General features: G+C 36.6%; 3 protein-coding genes across 3 annotated transcripts; 2 read left to right on the top strand and 1 right to left on the bottom strand.

Moving 5' to 3' along the window:
- The first annotated feature begins 4,581 nt into the window (after positions 1-4,581).
- LOC149015448 (GDSL esterase/lipase At1g31550-like) lies at positions 4,582-7,200 on the top strand. The gene is made up of 5 exons (XM_089156532.1): positions 4,582-4,846; positions 5,041-5,223; positions 6,313-6,461; positions 6,563-6,839; positions 6,956-7,200. The coding sequence occupies exons 1-5, from the start codon at positions 4,582-4,584 to the stop codon at positions 7,198-7,200; spliced, it is 1,119 nt and encodes a 372-aa protein (XP_089012658.1).
- A 3,201-nt stretch (positions 7,201-10,401) lies between these two features.
- On the top strand, positions 10,402-11,769 carry LOC149015447 (heavy metal-associated isoprenylated plant protein 21-like). The gene is made up of 3 exons (XM_089155859.1): positions 10,402-10,572; positions 10,751-10,826; positions 11,371-11,769. Exons 1-3 carry the CDS (start codon positions 10,495-10,497, stop codon positions 11,661-11,663), a joined length of 447 nt encoding a protein of 148 aa, XP_089011985.1. The 5' UTR covers positions 10,402-10,494; the 3' UTR covers positions 11,664-11,769.
- A 4,288-nt stretch (positions 11,770-16,057) lies between these two features.
- Positions 16,058-17,437, bottom strand: LOC149015446 (heavy metal-associated isoprenylated plant protein 21-like). The gene is made up of 3 exons (XM_089155981.1): positions 17,288-17,437; positions 17,035-17,110; positions 16,058-16,395 (listed from the first exon to the last, which is right to left on the bottom strand). Exons 1-3 carry the CDS (start codon positions 17,363-17,365, stop codon positions 16,103-16,105), a joined length of 447 nt encoding a protein of 148 aa, XP_089012107.1. The 5' UTR covers positions 17,366-17,437; the 3' UTR covers positions 16,058-16,102.
- Positions 17,438-23,320: the final 5,883 nt, after the last annotated feature.

Genomic DNA, 23,320 nt, shown 5'->3' with positions numbered 1-23,320 from the left:
ATAGAAAGGACAAGGCAATATAAGTAGGTTCATTTCATTCCAGGCAAAGATGCTACAAAATTAGATGATCAGAACCTTTAATCTCCTTTCCTGTGTATGGAGGAGACTTTCCGTGAGAAGTTTGTGTGCATCTGTTCCTATTTGGCATGGAGGAAAAAAAATCAGACCCACCTTGTAACTTCTAAGGTGCATAATTAGCCCGCCAAGCAACAACTAAAAGGAGAACAATCCTGCCTTGCACTAAAGAGTTCTCCACCAAACTTTTGAACTACAGTGTGTTCTGGATAAAACTTATCTTCATACAAGCAGTAAGGGAGAGAAATTTTATAACTAAAGAAAATGACTGGAGATATCACCTTCAGTTACAAAACTTGATAAACATAACAAATTTTTTATCATGATTTGCTAAAAAGTTGAAGAAATAAATTCATTACCTATAAGGCAAGATCAGATTGCTGAAAATGAATACTAGAAACATCTGGATGGACCATCTAGCAAGTCAACAGAAAATCGAAACCCCTGAGGTAAAACACCTATTTCACGAGGGAACTCTATTGATCAAAAGATGAACTCCTGATGAAATTCTGAGCTCATCTTTTGATCAATAGAGCTTGTCAGCAGTTTTGAGCTCATCTTTTGATCAACAGAGTTCATCAGTTGATGTTGAATTCTTCTATGATGAGGAGAGCTCATCAATGAACATTGGATTCATCAGGATCGTCCTTTCTTTTTGGAATTATTTGTTTGACTCAAATTTCATTTTTGAAGTTCATTATCCACGTGGCCAAATTTGAATTCACCCATGCTTGAGATTCTTTGATAAATTATTTATAAATCAAGTCTTGATTCGAGTCTATTTGAAACTAGATCTCCTTATCTTGGGGAAACGCTTAGCCATCATATCAACAGTAACGTTTGACCCCCAAAATCAGTTCAAAAGTAACATTCAACTCCCAAAATTACTTCAAAAGTCTAATGAAAGCTTCGTCTTGTCAGCCTTTGGCATTCCCCTTATAAATGCTAAGTGTTGCTTTATACAATATGCTTGATCCTCGAAAGTATGGCTCTGAACCCTTTTTCTTGACTAATATATCCTTTCCACGTGTTTAGTTATTCCCTCCAAAATGTGGATGATTCAATCTTTCTTTCTCAGGTGTCGATTCAAATTAGTTACATCCGTTGAAATTGAAATTGAAATTGCAATGGCACTGATCAAAAGAAAGAAATACACTTGCATAAAATTGAATGTTCATTGCATTATATGGAAAAGTTGATCCGAAACATTCAATCTAAAAACTAGAACCCCACAAAGCAATCAATTAACTAGAGGAAACCTAAATAAGCTAAAGAGAAAAGAAGGTGTAAACCTAGGTCTAAGAGGGGAGGTATATTTTAGGAGATGGTGAATGATTTACAAATAAGGAAAGAAATAAGAATAATAATTATGAAAAAATTAAATCAAAGAGCCTTCCCCAATCATTGTTTTGCACTCTCGAGCCTTTGCCTTACTTTGAAGCTTTTTTTTTCTCTTTGTTGGCTGCCTTCACTTCTCCCTGCTAGTCGTCAAGGACTTCTGGTTCTTTCGCCTGTTTTTGAGATCTTTAGACGAGGGCATAGGTGGTCGACATATCCTGCAATAACAACTCCATAAGTCATCAGTTGGAAAGGCCCATGAAGAGTGTTGTTTTGGCTACTTGCTCATCTAGGTGCTCGATCTCCATGGTTTCTTTGTTGAACATTTGCAAATAATCTCGAATATACTTGTTATTTGCATGTTTGGCGGTGAGCAGAGTCTCTTCGGTCTTCTTGGCCTGAATTCCACTCTGACATCGACTAATGAACTTTTGAGCAAGCTCATCGAAATCATCTATCTTTCCTGGCGATTGGTTTGAAAACCACTTCTGAGCTACTCCCGTTAGTGAAGACCTGAATACTCTGCATAAAATCTTATCCGAATTCCTAGCAACCACCATCGTTTGCTGGTAGTAACTCATGTGGGCTGCCAGATCCCCACATCCATCGAACAAAGTGAAGGTCGGGAGCTGAAGTTATAAGGGAATTGGTATATGGCTATAGCCTCAACGAACAGAGTCTTTCTGATCGAGTATATTTCATCAGTCTTTTAACCCTTCGTGAGTTGTCCCAATTTCTGATTTATATTAGCCAATTCCGGATATATTGATACTGCCCTTACATTTGGCGTTTGGACGATTTCTTTGTCCGATCGTTGGAATGTTGTTGAGTGCGTTCATACTCATCTCTCGATCCTCTTTAGGGTCCCCATTCGGATTCCTTGTGGTCGATCCTGTCCCTCTAGATTGCTTCTCCATGACAACTTTCCCGTCCTTCTCACTCCCGAGCATTCTCCGTGTTCTTCAGGTGGCCTTAGGTCTCTTTCTTGAGGCTGCCGAAAGTTCTGGCCCTCGGTTGGATTTCTTTCCTTGTGAGGAGAACATCCTCTTACTGGGAAGTTTCTCCTTTCAGTCCTTTGGGTTGTCTTCTAGCCTCCTCACGATCATGGAGGTTCAGGTTCCTTGGGGCTCCTAGGCGTCTGGCCATCGTTCTGAGCATCGCCTACATCTTTAGAAATTGAACTTGCATTTGATTCATCTATTGTTGGCTTTGATTCATCTGCTTCTGAATGACCGAAATCATCTGGATTTCTCCGTTCGGGTCGTTCAAACGAGCTCCTCCTGTTATTTCTTCTTCTTCGTGAATTTCACCTTCACGATCACAATTTCCCTATGGGGAGCAAGATTTCCATCTAAAGGAGGTTGGAAATTCTGATTTTGATGCCTTTGAATCGTAGATCTGGTGTCTACCATGGCTATTTGAAACGTTTCCCACAGACTATGCCAAATGATGCATCTAAAAACTGTTTAGCCCTCGGATTCCTTAATGCTTGCTTACAAAACAAGGTTAGACGTGGGCCGACTCCGTAGTCAGGAAGCCACCTCCAAAGGTTAAATTAGCAATGGATCACCACAGAGCTATGGCTAGTTGCATAGCTTAATTGAATAACGTTAATGAAGGGAAACAATTCAGATACATTTGCTTTGTGCGATACTTTAGTTTATATAGGGTTTACCTCTTATTCCCGATCGTTGGATTTGTTCATAATCCTTCTTGGTGGCTGTTTGATTATAGGGTTTTCCCTCCTTTTTCGGAGTCAGTTGTAATTTCCTTACATGGCATGATCATGTATCCCGAATTCCACGGTAGCACGTTTCTTTCCATAACCGTCGGGTTCCATCACCCTCACGCTACTCATTGGTTCAATCTTCGGACTAGTCCCAACCGTGGTTGAACCCGATTCGGTGTTATTTTGTCCTTATCAGATTCTCAACTCTTCGATCTTATTTTGATTACGTGGCACGATCACCACCATTGGCAGTAGCCGATACACCTCTATCACACCCCACCCGCCGGTCTCGGTTACGCCCGACAACCCGTGGGTGCAATCCGTCACAGGATCCACGGTCTTATCATCAATAATAATATATGCAAGAAATAGATAATCAAGAGCAAGAGCAGTTCAAATAATTAATCAAAAGGATTATATGAGTCCAAATACTCCAAAAAATGAATCAAAGAAATTAAGTTTAAAAAATTATCGAGTTTAGCGAAAGCAAAAATAATAAACTAAATCAGTTTCTTTCCAGTAGTTTTCTCTAAAGCTAAAGTCTTCTCTTCTAAAAAGCAAGGAAGGGGGTTCTCTAGTTCTTTTTCAAGGACTTCTCAAAATGCCTAACAATATGTCTACTTCTGCTGTCAATGGGTGTGCCGTTAATGGGTGATGTAAGGCGCACTCCAAGCATCGGTAGGAGGCGTGGAATACTTTTACCAAAAAAAAAGTGGCTTCGTGGAATACATTTACAAAAAAAAAAAAAGAGGCTTCGTGGAATACATCTCCATCTCCCATGACGGTACCAAATCTTCTTCACAAATAAAAATCCGTGATTTTCAAGAACTTGGACCAAAAAGGTTCCTTTTTTCTTTATTATATCGGTTTTTGATTTGATTGAAGAGAAACAAAACTGCATTGGGACACAAACATCACGGAATTACTATTCATGTGTATAGATTTAGCATTATACATCCAATTAAATTGAAGCCAAAGTTGAACAACACGCACAACTACATGTTTTGACGAGATGGTGCTGTGGTGCATCTACCCGAGAAAAAGATGCAATAATTGCCGACTTTGAAGCATGCATGGATGATCAGGTTAATTCTAAACACGGTCATTGGACGAAATTTTTTTTTCTTCTAAACACGGTCTGGCAACCAGCAAGTTTAGACCAAGCGTTGGTCATGTTTGCTTTCCACTGGCCTTTAGTTTGTTTTACATACTGTTATGCATGTTGATAATATGGATATTGTAGTTGAGGGATGGTGAAGTTTAAGCTCTTGAATCCCACCAAACACCTTGTATGATTGCACGGTACAACCTTCCTTTTTTTTGGTGAAGCGGTACAACCTTCCTAAGTTTCCTCAACTATAAATGTATACAGAGATCTATTGATGACACTCAGAATTAAACCCAGTAAACCCAGAGTTTAAACCCACCAAACTCTACATATGGCTGATCAATCCGTTTCTCCTTTCTGCTCGTCCAAGTCCCCAAAGATGATCATAGCCGGCTTCCTAATTGTATTGACTATAATTCTTAATGCTAGTTCTGGTTCGTTTGCATGCGGTTTCACATCCATTATCAACTTTGGCGATTCACTGGCTGACACTGGAAACGATCGTTACACTGTAGGTGGCATAGCACTCGAGCTGCCTTACGGGAAGACCTACTTCCATCACCCCACTGGTCGATTCTCAAACGGCCGCCTCATCAGTCATCATCGATTTCATTGGGAGCTAGCTAGCTAGCTATGTGCATCTCTAAATTATAATGATTAGATCTTAAGAAATGATTTATATATTGTGTTGCTTAGTTCGTTTCAAACTAATTTTCAATGAACAATAACAGCTTACGCACTTATTAATAATTCTAATTAAGTTTTGGTTATGCATGGGTTTTGAATGCAGCCCAGTCTCTTGGGCTTCCATTGCTACTCCCATCCCTTGGTGGTGGAGACTTCAAGCATGGAGTGAATTTTGCAGTTTCAGGAGCTACGGCGCTTAAACTCAACCACTATTCCAACTACTCTCTGGATCTTCAGCTCGAATGGTTCCAGAAGTTATTGCCTTCTCTTTGCAAATCTTTCTCGGGTAACTTTAGTTCATTTGTTTCTCTACTTCATCATGTGAGCTAGTTGTGGTGGAGACCAATGTTAATCGTTGAGCTGCAAATTGATCAGTTTGGGGAAATCGATAATTAATATATACAAGATGACAGAAAGCTAAAAAAGATATGTTACATATTCGACATGATTTGGAGTACTTTGAGGTTACATTATCTGTGACATGATCAGCCGTCTGCTTTAGAGATCTAGGTCCAGTTTCAAACATTGATGTTTTGGTTTGCAACTCATCATTCTACTTCTTGCGCTCCGTTTTTATCTTGACCTCTTTAAGTACATAAACATAGCAAGGTTGATGATCTCTGGATTATGGTGCTGGCCTTCACTCTTTTTAAGTGTTATATATCTGCGCTTCGAATTCTCATAATTTTTGAGGATTGACCCATTTTTGAGACGATTCAAATTTATTGTGGGATTTTCGAGCAACTTTTCTAAACTAGGGTTTTTAGGCTGTTTTTTTGTGTTCTTGAGAGATCTCCAGTTGTATCTTCTTCCATTACATAATATTGTGCTATGTTGTGCCAAGTTCAAAGGCTTGGTCCCAGCCAATGAACAACCCTAGCATCACTAGACCAGGGGGCTCAACTCGGGAATATACTAGGCTTCTTTTTCGGACACATTTGGCATGGTTCTAGAACATTTTTCAGAAAAAAAATTGCTCAGATTGATCCAAATTTGGATGCTCAAGTTGAATTTAGAGCATTAAAAAACCTTGGAGATCCATCTACAAGGAGACAAGCAATCTAATTCTAGCATCTTTTGTTTGATTTTTGTAATTATAAGATAGGATACCAGAAAAATCTTGATTTGAATCAGTGCTCTTTCTTTGACTCTTGACTTTTCTTTATCTGGGAGATGATATGACCCCAAATAAACATATTCCATCCACATGTATTACACACTAGCCACAGCGCCTAACGAAGCCAAATGGTTCAAATTCAGGCGCAACATATAGTGAAATCATCTTGGACCACTTTAAGTACAAGTGCCATTGTTGGTTGTTCATATTTCTTGGTGTTTGTTTTAACAATAAAGTTGTTTGTCATATGATTTGCAGATTGCAATAAATTCTTTAGAAAATCTCTATTTGTTCTTGGAGAGTTTGGAGCGAACGATTACAATGATCCTCTCTTTCGAAGAGCAAGCATCGAAACGGTTCTACCCTTGGTTCCTAAAGTCATCAATAAAATCTCTTCAGCCGTCAAGGTAAGTTACAAACACCTCAAATCATAATCACTAACCATTTCAGGCTGCAAAAGATGCTACTTCCCATTTATCATTTTACTGGTAATTTTTTGTGGAGACAGACATTAATCAATCTTGGAGCTGTGAACATAGTTGTTCCGGGGAACCTACCAAGTGGATGTAGTGTTGTTTTTCTAAACATGTTTGAGTCTCCACACAAGGATGATTATGACCCTCAAACTGGTTGCTTGAATTGGTTGAATGAGTTCACAGAATACCATAATAGTCTACTAAAGAAAGAGCTTCAAAGACTACAAACTCTCTACCCTAATACAACCATCGTCTATGCGGATTACTATAATGCTTCCATGGTCTTTTATAGGTCTCCTACTACATATGGTATGGTTGCTGCCTGTTTATGTATCCTTCTAATTTGCTTACAATCCCAGCTTACATGTTAATATGAAGAAAAGCTCGATAACTTCATCTTCTTATCTATTAAATATCATTTGCAGGATTTAATGGATTGATTAGGGAAGCATGTTGTGGTAACGGTGTCGATCAAACATGTGGATATCCTGGTGTAAGTGTTTGTGAGGATCCATCCTCATTCATGAGCTGGGATGGCCTTCACTTAACTGAAGCAGTTAATAGATGGATAGTCATGGGTTTTGTAGAAGGATCTTACATTGTCCCTCCTCGCATCAACATGTCATGTGTATCACAGGACATTTCTGTGAATCCATTAGCAATAATTTGAATTGCTCTTTTTTCAGTTTTCCCTTCTCTATTTTCTTGGGGCTGGCCCTCTAATCTTCTGATTAAAACTCTTTGTTTATGCTTCATCATATAATGGAATTTCTTTTTCAACTCATCATTACCAATATGTTACCTATATGCTTAAAAAAGAGTGATTCCACTATGTTAAAGTCAAAAGTTCTTTAAATTGAAATGCAAGGGCATCTTAGGCTCTTTTTGGTATCAATTATCATTCTCAATTATGAAAAATTTTCATTATTTAAGTTGTTTGGCATCTGTTTTATTTTTATTTAAATAAAAGAAAAATTTTCAAAATCCATAATGAACATTTTGTCTATTATGAATTATGGTGAGAATTTCATTTTCTTCATTTATGCACAAGTTTACTTCAAATTTTATGGTTAAGATGAGGGTAAAATAGTCAATACACATTTTTTTAATAAAAACCATATTCCCCCCCCCCCTCTTTTATCACTTGCTTACTATTATTTACTAATAATTTTTTATTTTGACACCAAACTTATTTTTCATTCCATAATTTATTTTTGACAAAATTCACCAAATCATTTTTCATTCTTGACCAATAATGAATTCTTGTACTTATTTCTTTTAAATAGGCATAATAGATAATGAGAATTGATACCAAAAAAAGCCTTAGTGGAAGAGCCATACCTCTTGAGAGAGCTTGTTAATGATTGGTAGAATGTTTTGTTGGTAGCATGACTCAAGGGATATTAAAGAAGGGTGGCTAATGGGAGGAGGGCGAAGGGAGATAACATTTGAGGTAAGAGGATTTTAATTGTAGAAGTGTACCTCTTGAGAGAACCTGTCAACAACCATTGGCAGGACATTTTACCGGTAGCGTGATTCAACATATATTACATAGGGGTGTTTAAAGAAAGTGGGCGAAGGGACAATAACGTTTGCGGTAAGAGAGTTTTAATTGAAGAGACGTACCTCTTGAGAGAACCTGTCAACAACCATTGGCAGGACATTTTACTGGTAGCGTGATTCAACAGATATTACATAGTGGTGTTTAAAGAAAGTGGGAGAAGGGACAATAACGTTTGCGGTAAGAGAGTTTTAGTTGAAGAGATGTACCTGTTGAAAGAACTTGTTAACAATTGGCGGGACATTTTGTTGGTAGCGTAATTCAAGAGATATTACATAGAAGTGGTTTAAAAGAATATGTTTAATGATGGAAAGATGTGTCATCTAGTGAAAAAAATATACCATACCAGAATTGTTGTTTTATAGTATGATATAAGACATTCTTTCCATTTCGACTAGGTGTTATCATAATGTTGGATCATATCAACAAAGACTAATCCAAAAGATCTAGGGTGTTTTAAATAATTAAGATGATGCATCATATGGTCCTACCTACCATCACAGCTGTGAATGATTGAAAGTATCTTATGAGATTAAAAACTCCAGATGTTTAATATCCACAAATATTAATTCTTGTAACACAAAACATGGTCCAATAGTGATGTTTTGCAGCTAGTGAAGTCTATCAATAACCAACTAACCCTGCCTAGTTGGTACCACACGTCAATGTACACTTGAAGTTTGAAATTGCCATTTTCACATATAGGTGGCAAATGGGTTCATCCAGCCAATTACAGTTTGAAAAGCCCACAAGGGACAAAGTGCCTGTTTCAATTATTTGACTATGTTAAGCTTTGCCAACTTAGAGTTAGAGAAAGCTAATTAAGTGATGCTTAAAGGGGAGGAACCAACTAAAATTTACTCGGTTAAGTGTCTCCAAATTCATACATCATATACATTTATTTAATTATTTTTAGTATGATTTCTATGTTTATATGTAATTGTATACAAGAATTTTCACCATATAGTCAGCTGGTCATAGTTGTAGCATGAGGTCATGCCATTGAAAGACAGCCTCTCAATAATCTTATGCCATAAATAATTAAGGCACTCAAGAAATTTATTCAACAAGTGAAAAAGGAAAACGAGGTTTGAAAAAAAAACAAAAAGGCACTGGGAGAAAATAAAGATAATTTTGCGTATGTATCAAGCTCTTCTAGAACATACGTGACTTAGAGACTAAGTTAGTTTACTAACAATTTTCGAGTGGCTTGAATATTGTAGTAGGGACATGAAAACTACTATCAAAACAAGTTACTATGAATGATAGAGATGAAAAATAAATGAATCAACTCATGTGATTTACGAATAATCAAACAACAATAACATAGGGTAAGTTTTAACCCAAAGCTTAGGTCATGTATATGTTTTCTTGAGGTTATCTTAAGTTTATTCTTTACTTGTAGTTCATTCGACCCATAAAATTTATGCAAAAAGGGTTTAACTGATCAGTTTTTTTGATTCACCCCATTCTTGACTTGGGATTAAGAAGAAACACAGACTTCCATGAAATATCATACATAAAAAATAATAATAAAAGATGGGTATTTGCTTATACATGCATGGTTGTTTTTCTATTTTCAGACATGCAACTTGACAGTAGGGTACATGGTCATCCAAACTTAAGAACGGCTACCGCGTACATTAATGGCCTCAAGCTAGGTTATCAGTGTTGTTTGGCTGGCAATGGTTCTTTAAATAAACGGACAGCACCAATGAAATGCCCTGACTGATATTATATCTCACAGTGAAAGGCGGCAACATTTCTTCATTTGAGAAACAAAGAGAGAGAATGAGGACAGATAAGATACAGAAGGAGCTAGCTATCGCCAGCGCCATTGGTGCAGAGAATGAAAGACCCAAACCCAACCCCACCCCGCCCCCAAGAAATCTTAATTTGAACAGAAAAAGAACGAAGCCAGGACGTTTAGGGTCATTTAGCAGACAACGAAAAGGAAAGGTAGGCACCCATATTTGAATAAAATCAAAAAAACATAAAAGCACTTTACAACAGTTACCCATTAAGCCCCCAAATATAACAATCATAAGCAAATAATGGACCCAGAAGTCTTCTGGGTCTCATTGCCTTCTCATGACCCTTTAGTCTGGACACTCAGATTGATTTGGGTGCATAAAAATTCATTTTTTTTTTCTTTTCTAAAATTAATTGAAAACATACTAATTAATTGAAACACAAGTTGTTCACATTTCAGACTTCACTCCTCTTCCTCCTCCAAACCCACCATTCCTTTCTTGTATAAATACCAATTAATACTACATGTACCTCCATAAATTCATCATTCCTCTCTTCCCAAACCGACCAAACACCTCTCTCTCTCTCTCTCTCTTCCCTAGTTCCCAAAGTTTGATATCAACAGCTTGTGTAGAGCCAAAAGAGAAGAAGATGGGTGCTCTTGACTATCTGTCGAACTTTTGTGCTGTTACAAGCACAAGTACCGGACGCAAGCGCAGGCCAATGCAGGTATCATTAACTGCAACCAACCCTTTTGTTCTTCCTGTTCTTTTCAATTTCTTTTCTCTGCATTACCTGCTTTCCGCACACCCATCCCTTTTCTCTCTATCCCCTCTCTCTGGACTTCCTTTTGGATTGTTTCGCTGTTGTGTTCTATTTCAAAGATGGTGTTTTGTTTCTTCTACAGACAGTAGATATCAAGGTGAAGATGGACTGTGATGGGTGTGAAAGGAGAGTTAAACATGCTGTTTCATCCATGAAAGGTTCCAAGAGCTTCTCTCTCTCTTTCCCTCTATCCCCTAAAGTTAATATAGTTTGGCTTCCAAATTCACAGAACAAGAAAATATGATACTGAATTCATTCGAACAGTATTCACGCTGAATCTGTGTTAAAAACTACATGAAATTGTGAAGTGGGTTTTCATTTTCTTAAGCAGACCCTTTGTTTTCCACCATGGCTGCTTCTTCTCCTCTTCTCCCCCCCCCCCCCCTCCTTCTATCTGAAGTCGGTTTCTTTAAGTAAATGACAAAAAAATGATTTTCACACGAAAAACCGTGAGAGGTTAGTGATGATATTTGGATTTGGCTTTCTGTCGGCTTCTTAGATATATTGATTTTGTAACCTGACTTGGGGGGCAGGTTAGGACCATTAGGCACGCCTTGCTTCCAACTAGAGAACAGCTCTCTTGATCTTAAAATTCAAAAACAAAATGATAAAACTGGATTAGTGCCAAAAGCAGACACATAATTAAACACCACAAATCCATCTCAGTTTTTGCTGATTTTTGTTCATTTAATCTTTTTTCAGGGGTGAAATCCGTGGAGGTAAGCAGGAAACTAAGCAGGGTGACAGTTTCAGGCTACGTAGATCCGAACAAAGTCTTGAAGAGGGTTAAAAGCACAGGAAAGAAAGCAGAATTCTGGCCTTATGTTCCTTACAACTTGGTTTCTTACCCATATGTTGCTCAAGCTTATGACAAGAAGGCACCGGCCGGATATGTTAGGAACGTAGTTCAGGCACTCCCAAGCCCAAATGCTCCAGACGAAAAGCTCACAACACTCTTCAGTGATGAAAACCCAAACGCATGCTCTATCATGTAATTTTGTCTGTTTAGGTTCCAAACGCTCCACTTATATTTCATCTTGAGTCTATAACAGTTTGTATATGGATTATGTATATCTATGGGAACCTTTTTTTCTTTTTCGATTCGTGTTTATTAACTTGATCTTCTTCGATCTAGTTTCATAACTGAATTCCTTGAATTTACATGACTCATGAGAGATGATCAAACTGTGTCCAACTATAAGGAAAAGCAAAAAGATACCTGTCATCACCTAATCGTACATGAAAGGTACAAATATGACTAAGTGATGAGCCGGTTCATTCCTCTAAAACTCTCATGTAGTAATGTATGTATGAAAGCAAAAGGGTCATCATCTTGGTGATGTGCTTGGAGTTATTTATTATAAGTTGGTTTGAGTGGTAGTCGGGTTGCCCAAAAAAATAAATAAATAAATAAATTTGAGTAGGGTATCGATTCGCATAGATCCACATCCTCTGTAATTCCTTTCTCTACAATTCCCTTTAATTCCTTCATAGGATTGTGCCATGTGGCATTTAAGTAATCCAAAGGTTACCCAACAAATTAGAATTTAAATAACATTCAAATTTATGGATGGGTTTAAATAAAATTCAAATTTAGTTTAAATTAGATAACGGATTACTTAAATGCCACGTGGCACAATCCTATGAGGGAATTACAGGGAATTGTAGGGAAAGGAATTACTGAGGATCCGATTAGCATCCTCTGTAATTCATTTCCCTGTAATTCCCTACTAAGATTGTGCCACATGGCATTAGCTAATCCAACGGCCACCCAATTCTAAATCCATCCACATATTCCTCTCTCCTCTCTCTTTCCCAAATTAAAAAAAATCTTGAATCCTCTGCGATTTTTCCGTCTCTGTGGGAAATTCCAAGTTGCAAGTGGCGGTGGTTGTGAACTGGGGGAAGGGAAGATGGCGGCGGTGGCAAGTGGTGGTGGTTCAATCTCTACCATGGTAATTCCATACTTGATAAATTATCCCATAAATACTTTGCTGAAACAGGAGAAGCAGCAGACAAGAAATACATCCAAGTTGCAAGTAATTTCCAAAACAGAAGATGATAACTTAGGTTTTGCCCTGAGGTCGTGAATTAAAATTTCAAATCAATTATCGGAAACTGCGAGTTCTAACACACTCTTCCTAACACTTCAATGTTGTATTTAACAATGAGGGAAAGCAGATTCAGCAAAGAGGAAAAATGGGATAGAAGGTGAGAGAGACGGTGAAGAGGAGCTAAATGCCTCCTAATGGCTGTTTTCTAACATTCACCATGCACTAGCTAGGTAGGCTGTGGGTCTTGTTTAGAATTTCAAATTCTTTAGCTGTTATCCGTAGATATTAAAATGAGTTTTTGGCTCTATAAATGACAAGTATGGCAAGTATATATTGATGCTACTTGTCAAATGATGAGTACATCATGAAGGTAAATGACAAACTAGAAATTAATTCAAATTCAATGTAGCTCTTCAAATGACTTGTATACTTGTACGTACATGCAAATGTATACGTAAAAATAGAGAGTGAAATCTTGGAAAATATCCTATGGGGTTTCTCCACAGAAGTCAGAAGATAATAAAAGTGAATGTGTCTGTCTTTTTTTGATTGGTAAGAGGAGACCATGATTGGGCTAAAATCCACGGATTGTAGATTCTCCAAAACAATCATAAAGATTGGAGCAACCTGACAGCAAAATAATAAAACAAAGATTAGGTCAATAATTGAAGGGAAAGAAGAGATTGAGACCAAAGCTGAATTTGGACAAATCATGTGGGGCCTCTTCAAATTCAGACCACTGCAGATTTACGTAATAATTTATTCCAGAAAAGAAAAGAACAAAAGAGAAGGAAAATGTTTCAATGGTAGCTACTGAAGCTAGCCCCAACTCTTTTCCTTTCAAGCTATGTCCATTTTCCTAGCCATTAATGGCAGCTCGAATTAGTTCCAAGGTTCTTCCCTTCATTTCCGGCAGAAACTTGGCTATAATCAGATGCTTAAATAATAATTGCTACATAGAGGTAGAAAGTACCTGAAAATCAGACAAACATGTAAGCTACCTCAAGGGATCGATTATGTTGCAGTAACAAATCACAGAAGTTTTTAAACCGTACCAGGTTGGTCAAGTCAATAATACTGCTTCCACACCAGAAATGTAAACTCATCAAGATTACTCTTTACAATAAGAACTCGCAATAAGAACTCGAGTTCGTAAGGAACTTAAAAGAAAAGGAAATTGCACAAGCTCCAATCCAGTTCACCAATGTTGCCAGGCTTCCATCCATTCCTTTGATATTTATAGGAAATATCTACACCCAAAGCAGAGTTGCTTGATGAGGCCTATGTTCAAATGCACGGGAATATTTATATGAAGAAATTAATAATGACTTTGACGATGAATATAGAACTACCTCCGACATTATAAACCCAAGGAATTGATCCAAAAAAATCCTGTAGGACAAAAATATTGTTTGAACAAATTAAAACCAAGAAAGAGAAAATTTGATATAATTAAGTTATGATGCAGGAATAATATCAATACTTCTATCTTAGGGACTTTCCACATTACCAGTCTTCCAATTAATCCAAGTAGAGGAACTGCAATGGGTGCAAGTCATGAAACTAATCTCAAATGCATTCGAGGCATAAGAGTATCAAAAACCAAAAATAGGAAAAGTATTAAGATTAATAGATGTCTATAACCTTCATAGTTCATATAGAAGAAGGAAGTCCAATTAGTAAACACGAAAACTTTTCAAATGCAAATGTACATGTCCCCATATATGGGGAATTGTGAACAATAAAAAAGAACAAAAAAGAAAAAGAAAAAAGAAGACAACAACTAAGCAAATAGAAAATGATATGAATTTGATTCCTAACATCTAGTAAATAACTTGCCCTGAAAACAAGCATTCTGTGAATAATTTTAGAAAGTATGTAAAATTTTACTTAATAAAAAGTACTAAAAAACATAGTGGATTCAAATATTATACAAGTGACAAATAAAGACACCTCAATCAGTGAAAGGGTCGACAAAGAGATCTTATTAATGAAAAAGTCCATAAAGCTACCTGAGGTACAGCATAGTGCAGATGATGACAATCATTAGATTGCTTTTTTTTTTTTTTTTTTTTAATGTGGTTTTAATATAATGATTATTAGTCTGATTTGGAAAAGGAAAAAAAAAGTTAGAGAAGCTAAGTTGAGAACTTGGAACAAAGAGAGTAAAGAAAAGAAAAGAAAAAAAAAATCAACGGGGGTTGGTCCAAGTTGTAAGTAGCTTGGTCCGCTTAAGCAAGGTTCCGGTATCAAAACCTTGTGGATGTAAAAAATCTCCGCTGGGAGACTCACCCACCACAGCCAGGTGTGCGACCCGGGTCGAACACCGAATTAGTCAGGGCAAAGCCTTGGAAACCGGGGTTGGCAACCAAAAAAAGGATTCGTTTGGAGAAAAGACCAAAAAAAAAAGGGGAAGATATATTTTTTGTTTTTTTGTTTTTTTGTTTTTATTACCGAATTCGTATCCTACATGTTGCTTCCATAGGATTTTGTGTGAATATATTTTGTACGGAGTTAAGTGTTTTTAAAGTTTTTGAGCGTTCCGAACTCAGTGGAAGTGACAGATCGAGGAGATTTCACTCCGTTGGTATTGATTTTGTAAGTTCATACGAAGATCAACAGACAAGTCTTTTAGGTTGATGACAGGTATGAAGGGCATAAATCATATGGCGGTGAGGAGTTCTAATTTCTCTATAGAATTTTTTAATGGTCATAACGATTTTACCTTGTGGCAACAATGCGTGAAGAACATCCTTACGCAGGAACATACGGTTAAGGCTCTCAAGAAAAAATCAGAAAAGCCAGAGGCGATGAAAAAGGCGAGTGACAAGAGTTGAGGGATCTAGCGAATAGTATGATCCAGTTATATCTTACAGATAATGTTCTTCGTGAAGTCATTGGTGGTGGCGGATCTAGAGGAAGTATGGGCAAAGCTGAAGAGCAGGTATAAGTCCAAGTCGTTGACAAATTGGTTGTTTTAAAAAAAAACAGTTATATGGTCTTCAGTTGTCAGAGGGAGCAAATTTTGACAAGCACCTATATGAGTTCAACAGGATTTTGATAGAGATGTTGGCTCTTGATGAGAAGATCAAGGAGGAAGACAAGGCGTTACTCTTGTTGGCATCATTATTTCAATCATTTGATCACATTGTGACCACATTACTTTTTGGTAATGATACTTTGAAGCTTGACGATGTTATTACTGCATTGTTGATGAATGATGTAAATTCATGGAATTCAGTTATGAAACTATAAGAGCAAGTTAATAAACACGAATCGACAAAGAAAAAAGGTACCTAGATATATATAATCCATATACAAAATTTTATCACCTCAAGATGAAATATAAGTAAGCGTTTGGAACCTAAACACAGACAAAATTACATGATAGAGCATGCGTTTGGGTTTTCATCACTGAAGAGTGTTGTGAGCTTTTCGTCTGGAGCATTTGGGCTAGGGAGTGCCTGAACTACGTTCCTAACATATCCGGCTGGTGCCTTCTTGTCATAAGCTTGAGCAACATATGGGTATGAAACCAAGTTGTAAGGAACATAAGGCCAGAATTCTGCTTTCTTTCCTGTGCTTTTAACCCTCTTCAAGACTTTGTTCGGATCTACGTAGCCTGAAACTGTCACCCTGCTTAGTTTCCTGCTTACCTCCACGGATTTCACTCCTGAAAAAAGATCAAATGAACAAAAATCAGCAAAAACTGAGATGGGTTTGTGGTGTTTAATTATGTGTCTGTTTTTGGTACTAATCCAGTTTTATCATTTTGTTTTTGAATTTTAAGATCAAGAGAGCTGCTTCTCTAGTTGGAAGCAAGGCTTACCTAATGATCCTAACCTGCCCCCAAGTCAGGTTACAAAATCAATAGAGTAAAATATATCTAAGAAGCCGACAGAAAGCCAAAACCAAAGTCCAAATTTTAAGAAATTTTTATCTATGTTTATATTTGTTTCCAGACTAGACTCCAAATATCATAACTAACCTCTCATGGTTTTTCGTGTGAAAATCATTTTTTTTTCTGTCTTTTGCTTAAAGAAACCGACCTCAGATAGAGGAAGGGGGGGGGGGGGGGGGGGGAAGAGGAGAAGCAGCAACCATGGTGGAAAACAAAGGGTCTGCTTGAGAAAATGAAAACCCACTTCACAATCTCATGTAGTCTTTTAAAATAGATTCAGCATGAATACTGTTTTAATGAATTCAGGTCATATATATTTTCTCATTCTGTGAATGTAGAAGCCAAACTATATTAACTTTAGGGGAAAGAGGGAGAGAGAGAGAGAGAGAGAGAGAGAGAGGCTCTTGGAACCTTTCATGGATGAGACAGCATGTTTAACTCTCCTTTCACACCCTTCACAGTCCATCTTCACCTTGATATCTACTGTCTGGAAGAGAAACAAAATAACATCTCTGAAATAGAACACAACAGCAAAACAATCCAAAAGGAAGTCCAGAGAGGGATAGAGAGAAAAGGGATGGGTGCAGAAAGCAGGTATTGCATAGAAAAGAAATTGAAAATTAAGAACCAGAAGAACAAAAGGGTTGGTTGCAGTTAATGATACCTGCATTGGCTTGCGCTTGTGCCTGGTACTTGTGCTTGTAACAGTACAAAAGTTCGACAGATAGTCAAGAGCTCCCATCTTCTTCTCTTTTGGCTCTACACAAGCTGTTGATATCAAACTTGGGAACTAGGGAGAGAGAGAGAGAGAGAGAGAGAGGTGTTTGGTCGGTTTGGGAAGAGAGGAATGATGAGTTTATGGAGATACATGTAGTATTAATTGATATTTATACAAGAAAAGAATGGTGGGTTTGGAGGAGGAAGAGGAGTGAAGTCTGAACTGTGAACAACTTGTGTTTCAATCAATTAGTATGTTTTCAATTAAAGATTTTCAAAAAAGAATCAAATTTTTATGAACCCAGATCAAACTAAGTGTTCAGACAAAGGGGTCATGAGGGGGCAGTAAGACCCAGAAGACTTTTGGGTCTATTATTTGCCCTTTTTTTTGGTAATAATATTTGGGGGCTTAATGGGTAACTGTTGTAAAAGTGCTTTTATGTTTTCTTTGATTCTATTCAAATATGGGTGCCTACCTTTCCTATTTTCCTTTTCGTTGTCAGCTAAATGACCATAATGTCCTGGCTTCATTCTTTTTCTGTTCAAACTAAGACTTCTAGGGTTTGGGCCTTTCATTCTCTGCACCAATGGCACTGGAGATAGCTAGCTCCTTCTGTATCTTATCTGTCTCTCTCTGTCTCTCTCTTCTGTTCTCAAATGAAAAAATGCTGCCGCCTTCCAATGTGAGATGTCATATCATGGCCTTTTAGTGGTGCTGTCCATATTTACCGTTTGTTTAAAGAACCATTGCCAGCCAAACAACACTGAAAACCTTGCTTGAGGCCATTAATGTACGCGGTAGCCGTTCTTAGCTTGGATGACCATGGAACCTGTCAAGTTGCATGTCTGAAACTAGAAAAACAACCATGTATGAGCAAAAACCCATCTTTTATCACTATTATTTACATATGATATTTCATGGAAGTCTGTCTCTGCTTCTTGTTGGTCAAGGAGGGTTGAATCAAGCTGTCATTCGGCATTCAAAAGAACTGATGAGTTAAAAACCATACCAAAAAAATAATTTTTTATTATTCATGAATTTGGATACACTTCACCGAGTAAATTTTAGTGGGTTCCTCCCCTTTAAGCATCATACAGGCTTTTTCTCACGTAAGAAGCTCTCTAACTCAAGTTGACAAAGCTTAACATAGTCAATAATTGAAACAGGCATTGATAGACTTTGCTGCAAAACATCACTATTGGAGTATTTTGTTACAAGAATTATTTGTGGATATTAAAAATCTGGAGTTTTTTTCTTTCTCAAAAGATACCTTCAATCATTCACAGCTGTGATGGTAGGTAGGACCATATGATCCATCATATTAATTATTTAAAACACCCTAGATCTTTCGGATCAGTCTTTGTTGATATGATCCAATATTACCATAACACCTAGTGGAAATGGAAAGAATGTCTTATATCATACTACTATATATAAAAGTAAAACAACAATTCAGGTATGGTATATTTTTTTCACTAGACTGACACATCTTTCCATCATTAAACATATTCTTTTAAATCACTTCTATGTAATATCTCTTGAATTATGCTACCAACATAATGTCCCACCAATTGTTAATAAGTTCTCTCAACAGGTACGCCTCTTCAACCGCAAATGTTATTGTCCCTTCGCCTACTTTCTTTAAACACCTCTATATAATATCTGTTGAATTACACTACCAGCTAAACATCCCGTCAATAGTTAAGGGCTTGTTTGGTTATTTGAATCTAAAGATTTCAAATCCCTAGATTAATGAATCGGATATTTATATATGTTTGGTTGTAAAACATCCATGGATTCCATGAATCCAAAGATTTTACTTTTTTGCCTAAAAATGTGAATTAAGCCATTTTGGGTATTTGGTGAAATCCACAGATTCCACCATAAGTAAAAATTGATAAAATTTGTGGATTCACGTTGAGTAACCCAACAGAACTCTAAGAACTTCAATAGATTTGTGGCTAACTAAATAGTTAATTTTTTGAACTATTAATCGGTAGATTTGAAATCTCATTGCATTTCAATTCCCTGGATTCATGTAACTAAACAGGCCCTAACAAGTTCTCTCAAGAAATATACTTCTTCAATTAAAATCCCCTTGCCTCAAATGTTATGTCCCTTCGCTCTCCTCCCCGATTATACTTCATATGGGATTCCCAAAGTTGTGTTCTAAACCTTTTTCTAACCCCCAACCAAAAATTAAAAAAAAAAAGAGTTATGAGCCTTCTGAACCCTTTTCTCAGTCATTTATTTTATTTGTTTATCCAATTTTATCTATTTAACTCTCCTTTACAAACCTATATATTCTCTTGGCATCTTTAGATTTTCAAATTTCCAAGCTTTCTGAAAAGCATTTGAATGGGAAAGAGTGGTTTGTTCAATTTTGAGAAGCATTTTGCCTTCTATGGAAGCTTATCATAGCAATTCCGTTAATATTTTTACATATATGATGTTCATTTAGCCCAGCTTATTTTCATCTCTTCTATATTTCGTTTTCTTCTCTTTTCTAGTTTTCTTTTTGTTTCCGCTGTTTATATCTTAAAGTTTTAGATTGATTCTCTTCGTTGCTGAAATTTTTTTCTGATGGACATTATTGTCCTTGTCTTTCACTTATTCTATCTATTACATCCTTTTACTTTGTGTTGCCCGTTAAGTCCCTTGACTAATTCTTCTTTAATCTCTTTAGGAACCTCACTATAATTATTATTTACACCTCTCAAATTGTTTATATGTTGCCATTAAAATTTCATCATTGGTTGTAAATTGTGTTTTTTGAGATTTCTCCTAATTACATTCGGACTATTATCTTTCCTTGGTGGACCATGGACCATATCACTTTAGAATTTCCTTTGGTACTGTGTTGGTAGATCAAAGATATATGCCGGTTCCTTTGAGATTTGGTCATTATTTTGCTCATGTGTAAAACTACATGCGAAGAGGAAGTTGAAGATATCTACAAATCAATGTCTACTTCAAGAATATTGTAATGGACTCAAAAAGTCAGATCGTTTTTGGAGTGCCTTTCTTCAAACTTGCGCAAAACTTTATCTTTATTACCTTAAAAAATCCATCCCTTACCTTGGCAATTTTGCACTTTGGAGATTTAACATTGCTATAAATTAGACCTGTATATGGATAGCCGAAATCCGCCTCCGAATTCTCATTCGTATTCATTTAAGGGTATCCGTATCCGAAAATTTTCTTACCGAAAAATATCCGTATCCGTCCGCTAAGCAACCGGATTCAGATTCGGATAATATCCGGATAAATTTTTATCCGGATAGAATAAAGTATTTAACATTTTTTTAAAAAAAATAGATGATAATCGGATTCGGATACCGGTATTTGGTAATCGAAAATTAGTTTTTTATAATAAAAAATGTAAAAAGTGACAATTATCAATCAATAATTGGATATTTTATCGGATATCCGATAACGTTTCGGATTCGAATTCGGATGCCTTCTCTAAACTTTTTGCCGGATTCGGATTCGGATACTGGTGTATCCAAGCCGAATCCGGTCCGTTTACAGGTCTACTATAAATCTGACGTTTGGCCTACAAAGAACTGATCTCGGTTATCCTTAAAGATTTGTCATTTACCTTGACAATCTTCTACTTTAGAGATCTAACATTGCCGTAGATTTGGTGTTTGACATGTGCAGAACCCGATCTCTATTACCTTTGGCGATTGTCTCTTACCTTAGCAAATTTTTTCTTACCTTTGGAGATTGCCCTTACCTTGGCAAAATTTCCTTTTACAGATCTAACATTGCTATAGATCTAAAGTTTCATTTTTCTTGCAATACCCTAATAATTTTTACCCCTTAAAATATATTTTCCCTCAAATTTGTTCAAATTATAACTATAAATACCCCATTGGGGCCTATAAATAAATTATACCTTCTGAATATTAATATATCAAATTTACGGCATACAACTTGTTCTTCTTTCTTAGAAAACAAATGAACCTTTAAATTATCTGGAGAAGACAATATTTCCACAGTGGAGCACGTTGCAAGGTTTACTATGCAGTGTGGCACCGCTGGAACAAGTGAGATTATGAAGTTAAGGTTGTTTCCTAACTCTTTGACTGGGACTGTGTTTACCTGGCCCCAAGAACACATCCTAAGTCTCTTTTTTCGTCTTCAAGGTACTTAGGCTCCCATATGATTCATTTTTATTTTATTTTTTTAATTATGGACTTCTTCCTTAATTATTCATCTTCTCTAGTTATTTAGTCAATTTCCGGATCTAAATAAGACAACATTAAATTTTCAACCAAACCGATTATAGGTGGTCATTAAATTTGGAATGAAAGTAATATATTATGATGCATTTTCCATCATATTCTACAACCATGCCAACTTCATGGCAATAATAAATATGAGAAAAGTCCTTGCAATAAGACTCGAATAATGTGTATTTGACAATGAGATGTAGGGTCAATAACTCTGCATTACATTTTCTACATTGTTACTGGTGTGACATGCAAAACTTTCTTCACATTGACGTGAATAAAGGGCATCTTATTACCACCTCTCTTTATTTCTTTTTATATATTTCTATTATTTTTCTATCATCTTATGTTCCAAAAATTGATCTGGTTGATAAAATCAGCTATGATCAAACTTTAATTAAAACTGATTCTAGGGTTTCTGTCACCAATAATTTGACTTTCAATTCAATTTCTACAACTTTATGCTTTCCTCTATGCCATTTAAAAAGAACTTTTAGGGTAACACAAAATCAATGGTAAGTGACTCACCAAAACCCTAATTGAAAAGGAATAAAAAAAATGAAGGCCACTGGTACAAGGTTGCTGTGATTAATGATTACATCTACACAATGCATGGCTGTCCAAGAATCCAAAATTTCGAAGTGTTGGACCATTTCTCATGGGGCATGAGCTATGTGACAGATTCATTTGATCTGTACCCTTGAATCTTCAGGCATAAATTATTTAGTAAAAAATTGGATCTAATTCGTCTGAACTGTAGAGAAAACGCGCATTCAATGGCTTCTTTCCAAGAAATTGCATCTTCCAATTGTTGTGATAGGTTATCATAGGTCTTTGAATGGCTCACCAAAACTTCTTGTATTGTAGTGATCAAAGCATATCATTTGTGGTTTTTGGGTTTCTGTGACCTTTTCTTTTCTCTTGTAATTTGAAATTCTTTGATTTCAATGCTTCCTGATTACACAGGTTGTGAAGCCAAGGAGTAGAAAGGGTGCCAGATATCTTCCTTGCCAAAGACATGACCTTCCTTTGCTATAGCATGAATGGTACCATTCACATCTTCCAGAAATATAAGAAAAAGAAAATGGGAATTCAGCACAAAAGGATTAATGAAAATTGTTCCAGTCCTGTGTAATTCATGCAAAAGACTATCCTACAGTCATTGGATGGTCACCACGGAATTGGGTTTAAATCTAGACTACTCATTGTTTAAAACTACTTTTTTAAAAAAGAGATGCAGCGAGTGGTAGAGATTTTAAACTCAACCATGTGACGACCATCCAATGGCCGTAAGATGATCCTAGACAGTAACTACATGGTCGGAAGCAAAACTTGAGATCAATATCCATAAAGATTCAATTTGTGGTAAAGGATTGCAGTTTTCCTACATTAAGAAGGTAGGAGGTGATGCTTGCATTATAAATTCCATCAAAATCCATGTGATTCCCCTTTTGTATTTTTAATCCTGAGAGTGAGTTAAGGTCAAAATATTTCTAATCCAGAGTTAGGGTTAGGTCTCGGAGCCGGTCAAGGTTCAATGTTTGATCCGGGTCCGTTCGGCTGGCTCTACCATCCTGTAAGATAATTTTGATAAATGTAAGCCAAAAATATAGAATTATGGATTATTTTGTTGCTTTGTAGTGAATCATTATCAAATATGAGCTTTTGATAGGCCCGAAACTAACCTTGATTGGCAAATTCAAGAGATCAAAATTAGGGTTTTAAAAGTCCCGCCTAAACC

The sequence above is a fragment of the Hakea prostrata genome, chromosome 5 (assembly GCF_041222555.1).
Source record: "Hakea prostrata isolate BN-2017 chromosome 5, UWA_Hpros_2, whole genome shotgun sequence".
Lineage (NCBI taxonomy): Eukaryota > Viridiplantae > Streptophyta > Magnoliopsida > Proteales > Proteaceae > Hakea > Hakea prostrata.
The sequence above is the reverse complement of the archived record's forward strand: the minus strand, read 5'-3'. Positions and strand labels throughout refer to the sequence as shown.

Bases quoted from the DNA above. Each gene is read 5' to 3' on its own strand.
- LOC149015448 (XM_089156532.1), top strand. From the start codon at position 4,582: ATGGCTGATCAATCCGTTTCTCCTTTCTGCTCGTCCAAGTCCCCAAAG. The intron at 6,462-6,562 runs GTAAGTTACAAA...TTGTGGAGACAG, and splicing joins AAATCTCTTCAGCCGTCAAG to ACATTAATCAATCTTGGAGC. The intron at 6,840-6,955 runs GTATGGTTGCTG...TATCATTTGCAG, and splicing joins TAGGTCTCCTACTACATATG to GATTTAATGGATTGATTAGG.
- LOC149015447 (XM_089155859.1), top strand. From the start codon at position 10,495: ATGGGTGCTCTTGACTATCTGTCGAACTTTTGTGCTGTTACAAGCACA. The intron at 10,573-10,750 runs GTATCATTAACT...TTTCTTCTACAG, and splicing joins GCAAGCGCAGGCCAATGCAG to ACAGTAGATATCAAGGTGAA. The intron at 10,827-11,370 runs GTTCCAAGAGCT...ATCTTTTTTCAG, and splicing joins TGCTGTTTCATCCATGAAAG to GGGTGAAATCCGTGGAGGTA.
- LOC149015446 (XM_089155981.1), bottom strand. From the start codon at position 17,365: ATGGGAGCTCTTGACTATCTGTCGAACTTTTGTACTGTTACAAGCACA. The intron at 17,111-17,287 runs GTATCATTAACT...TTTCTCTTCCAG, and splicing joins ACAAGCGCAAGCCAATGCAG to ACAGTAGATATCAAGGTGAA. The intron at 16,396-17,034 runs GTTCCAAGAGCC...ATCTTTTTTCAG, and splicing joins TGCTGTCTCATCCATGAAAG to GAGTGAAATCCGTGGAGGTA.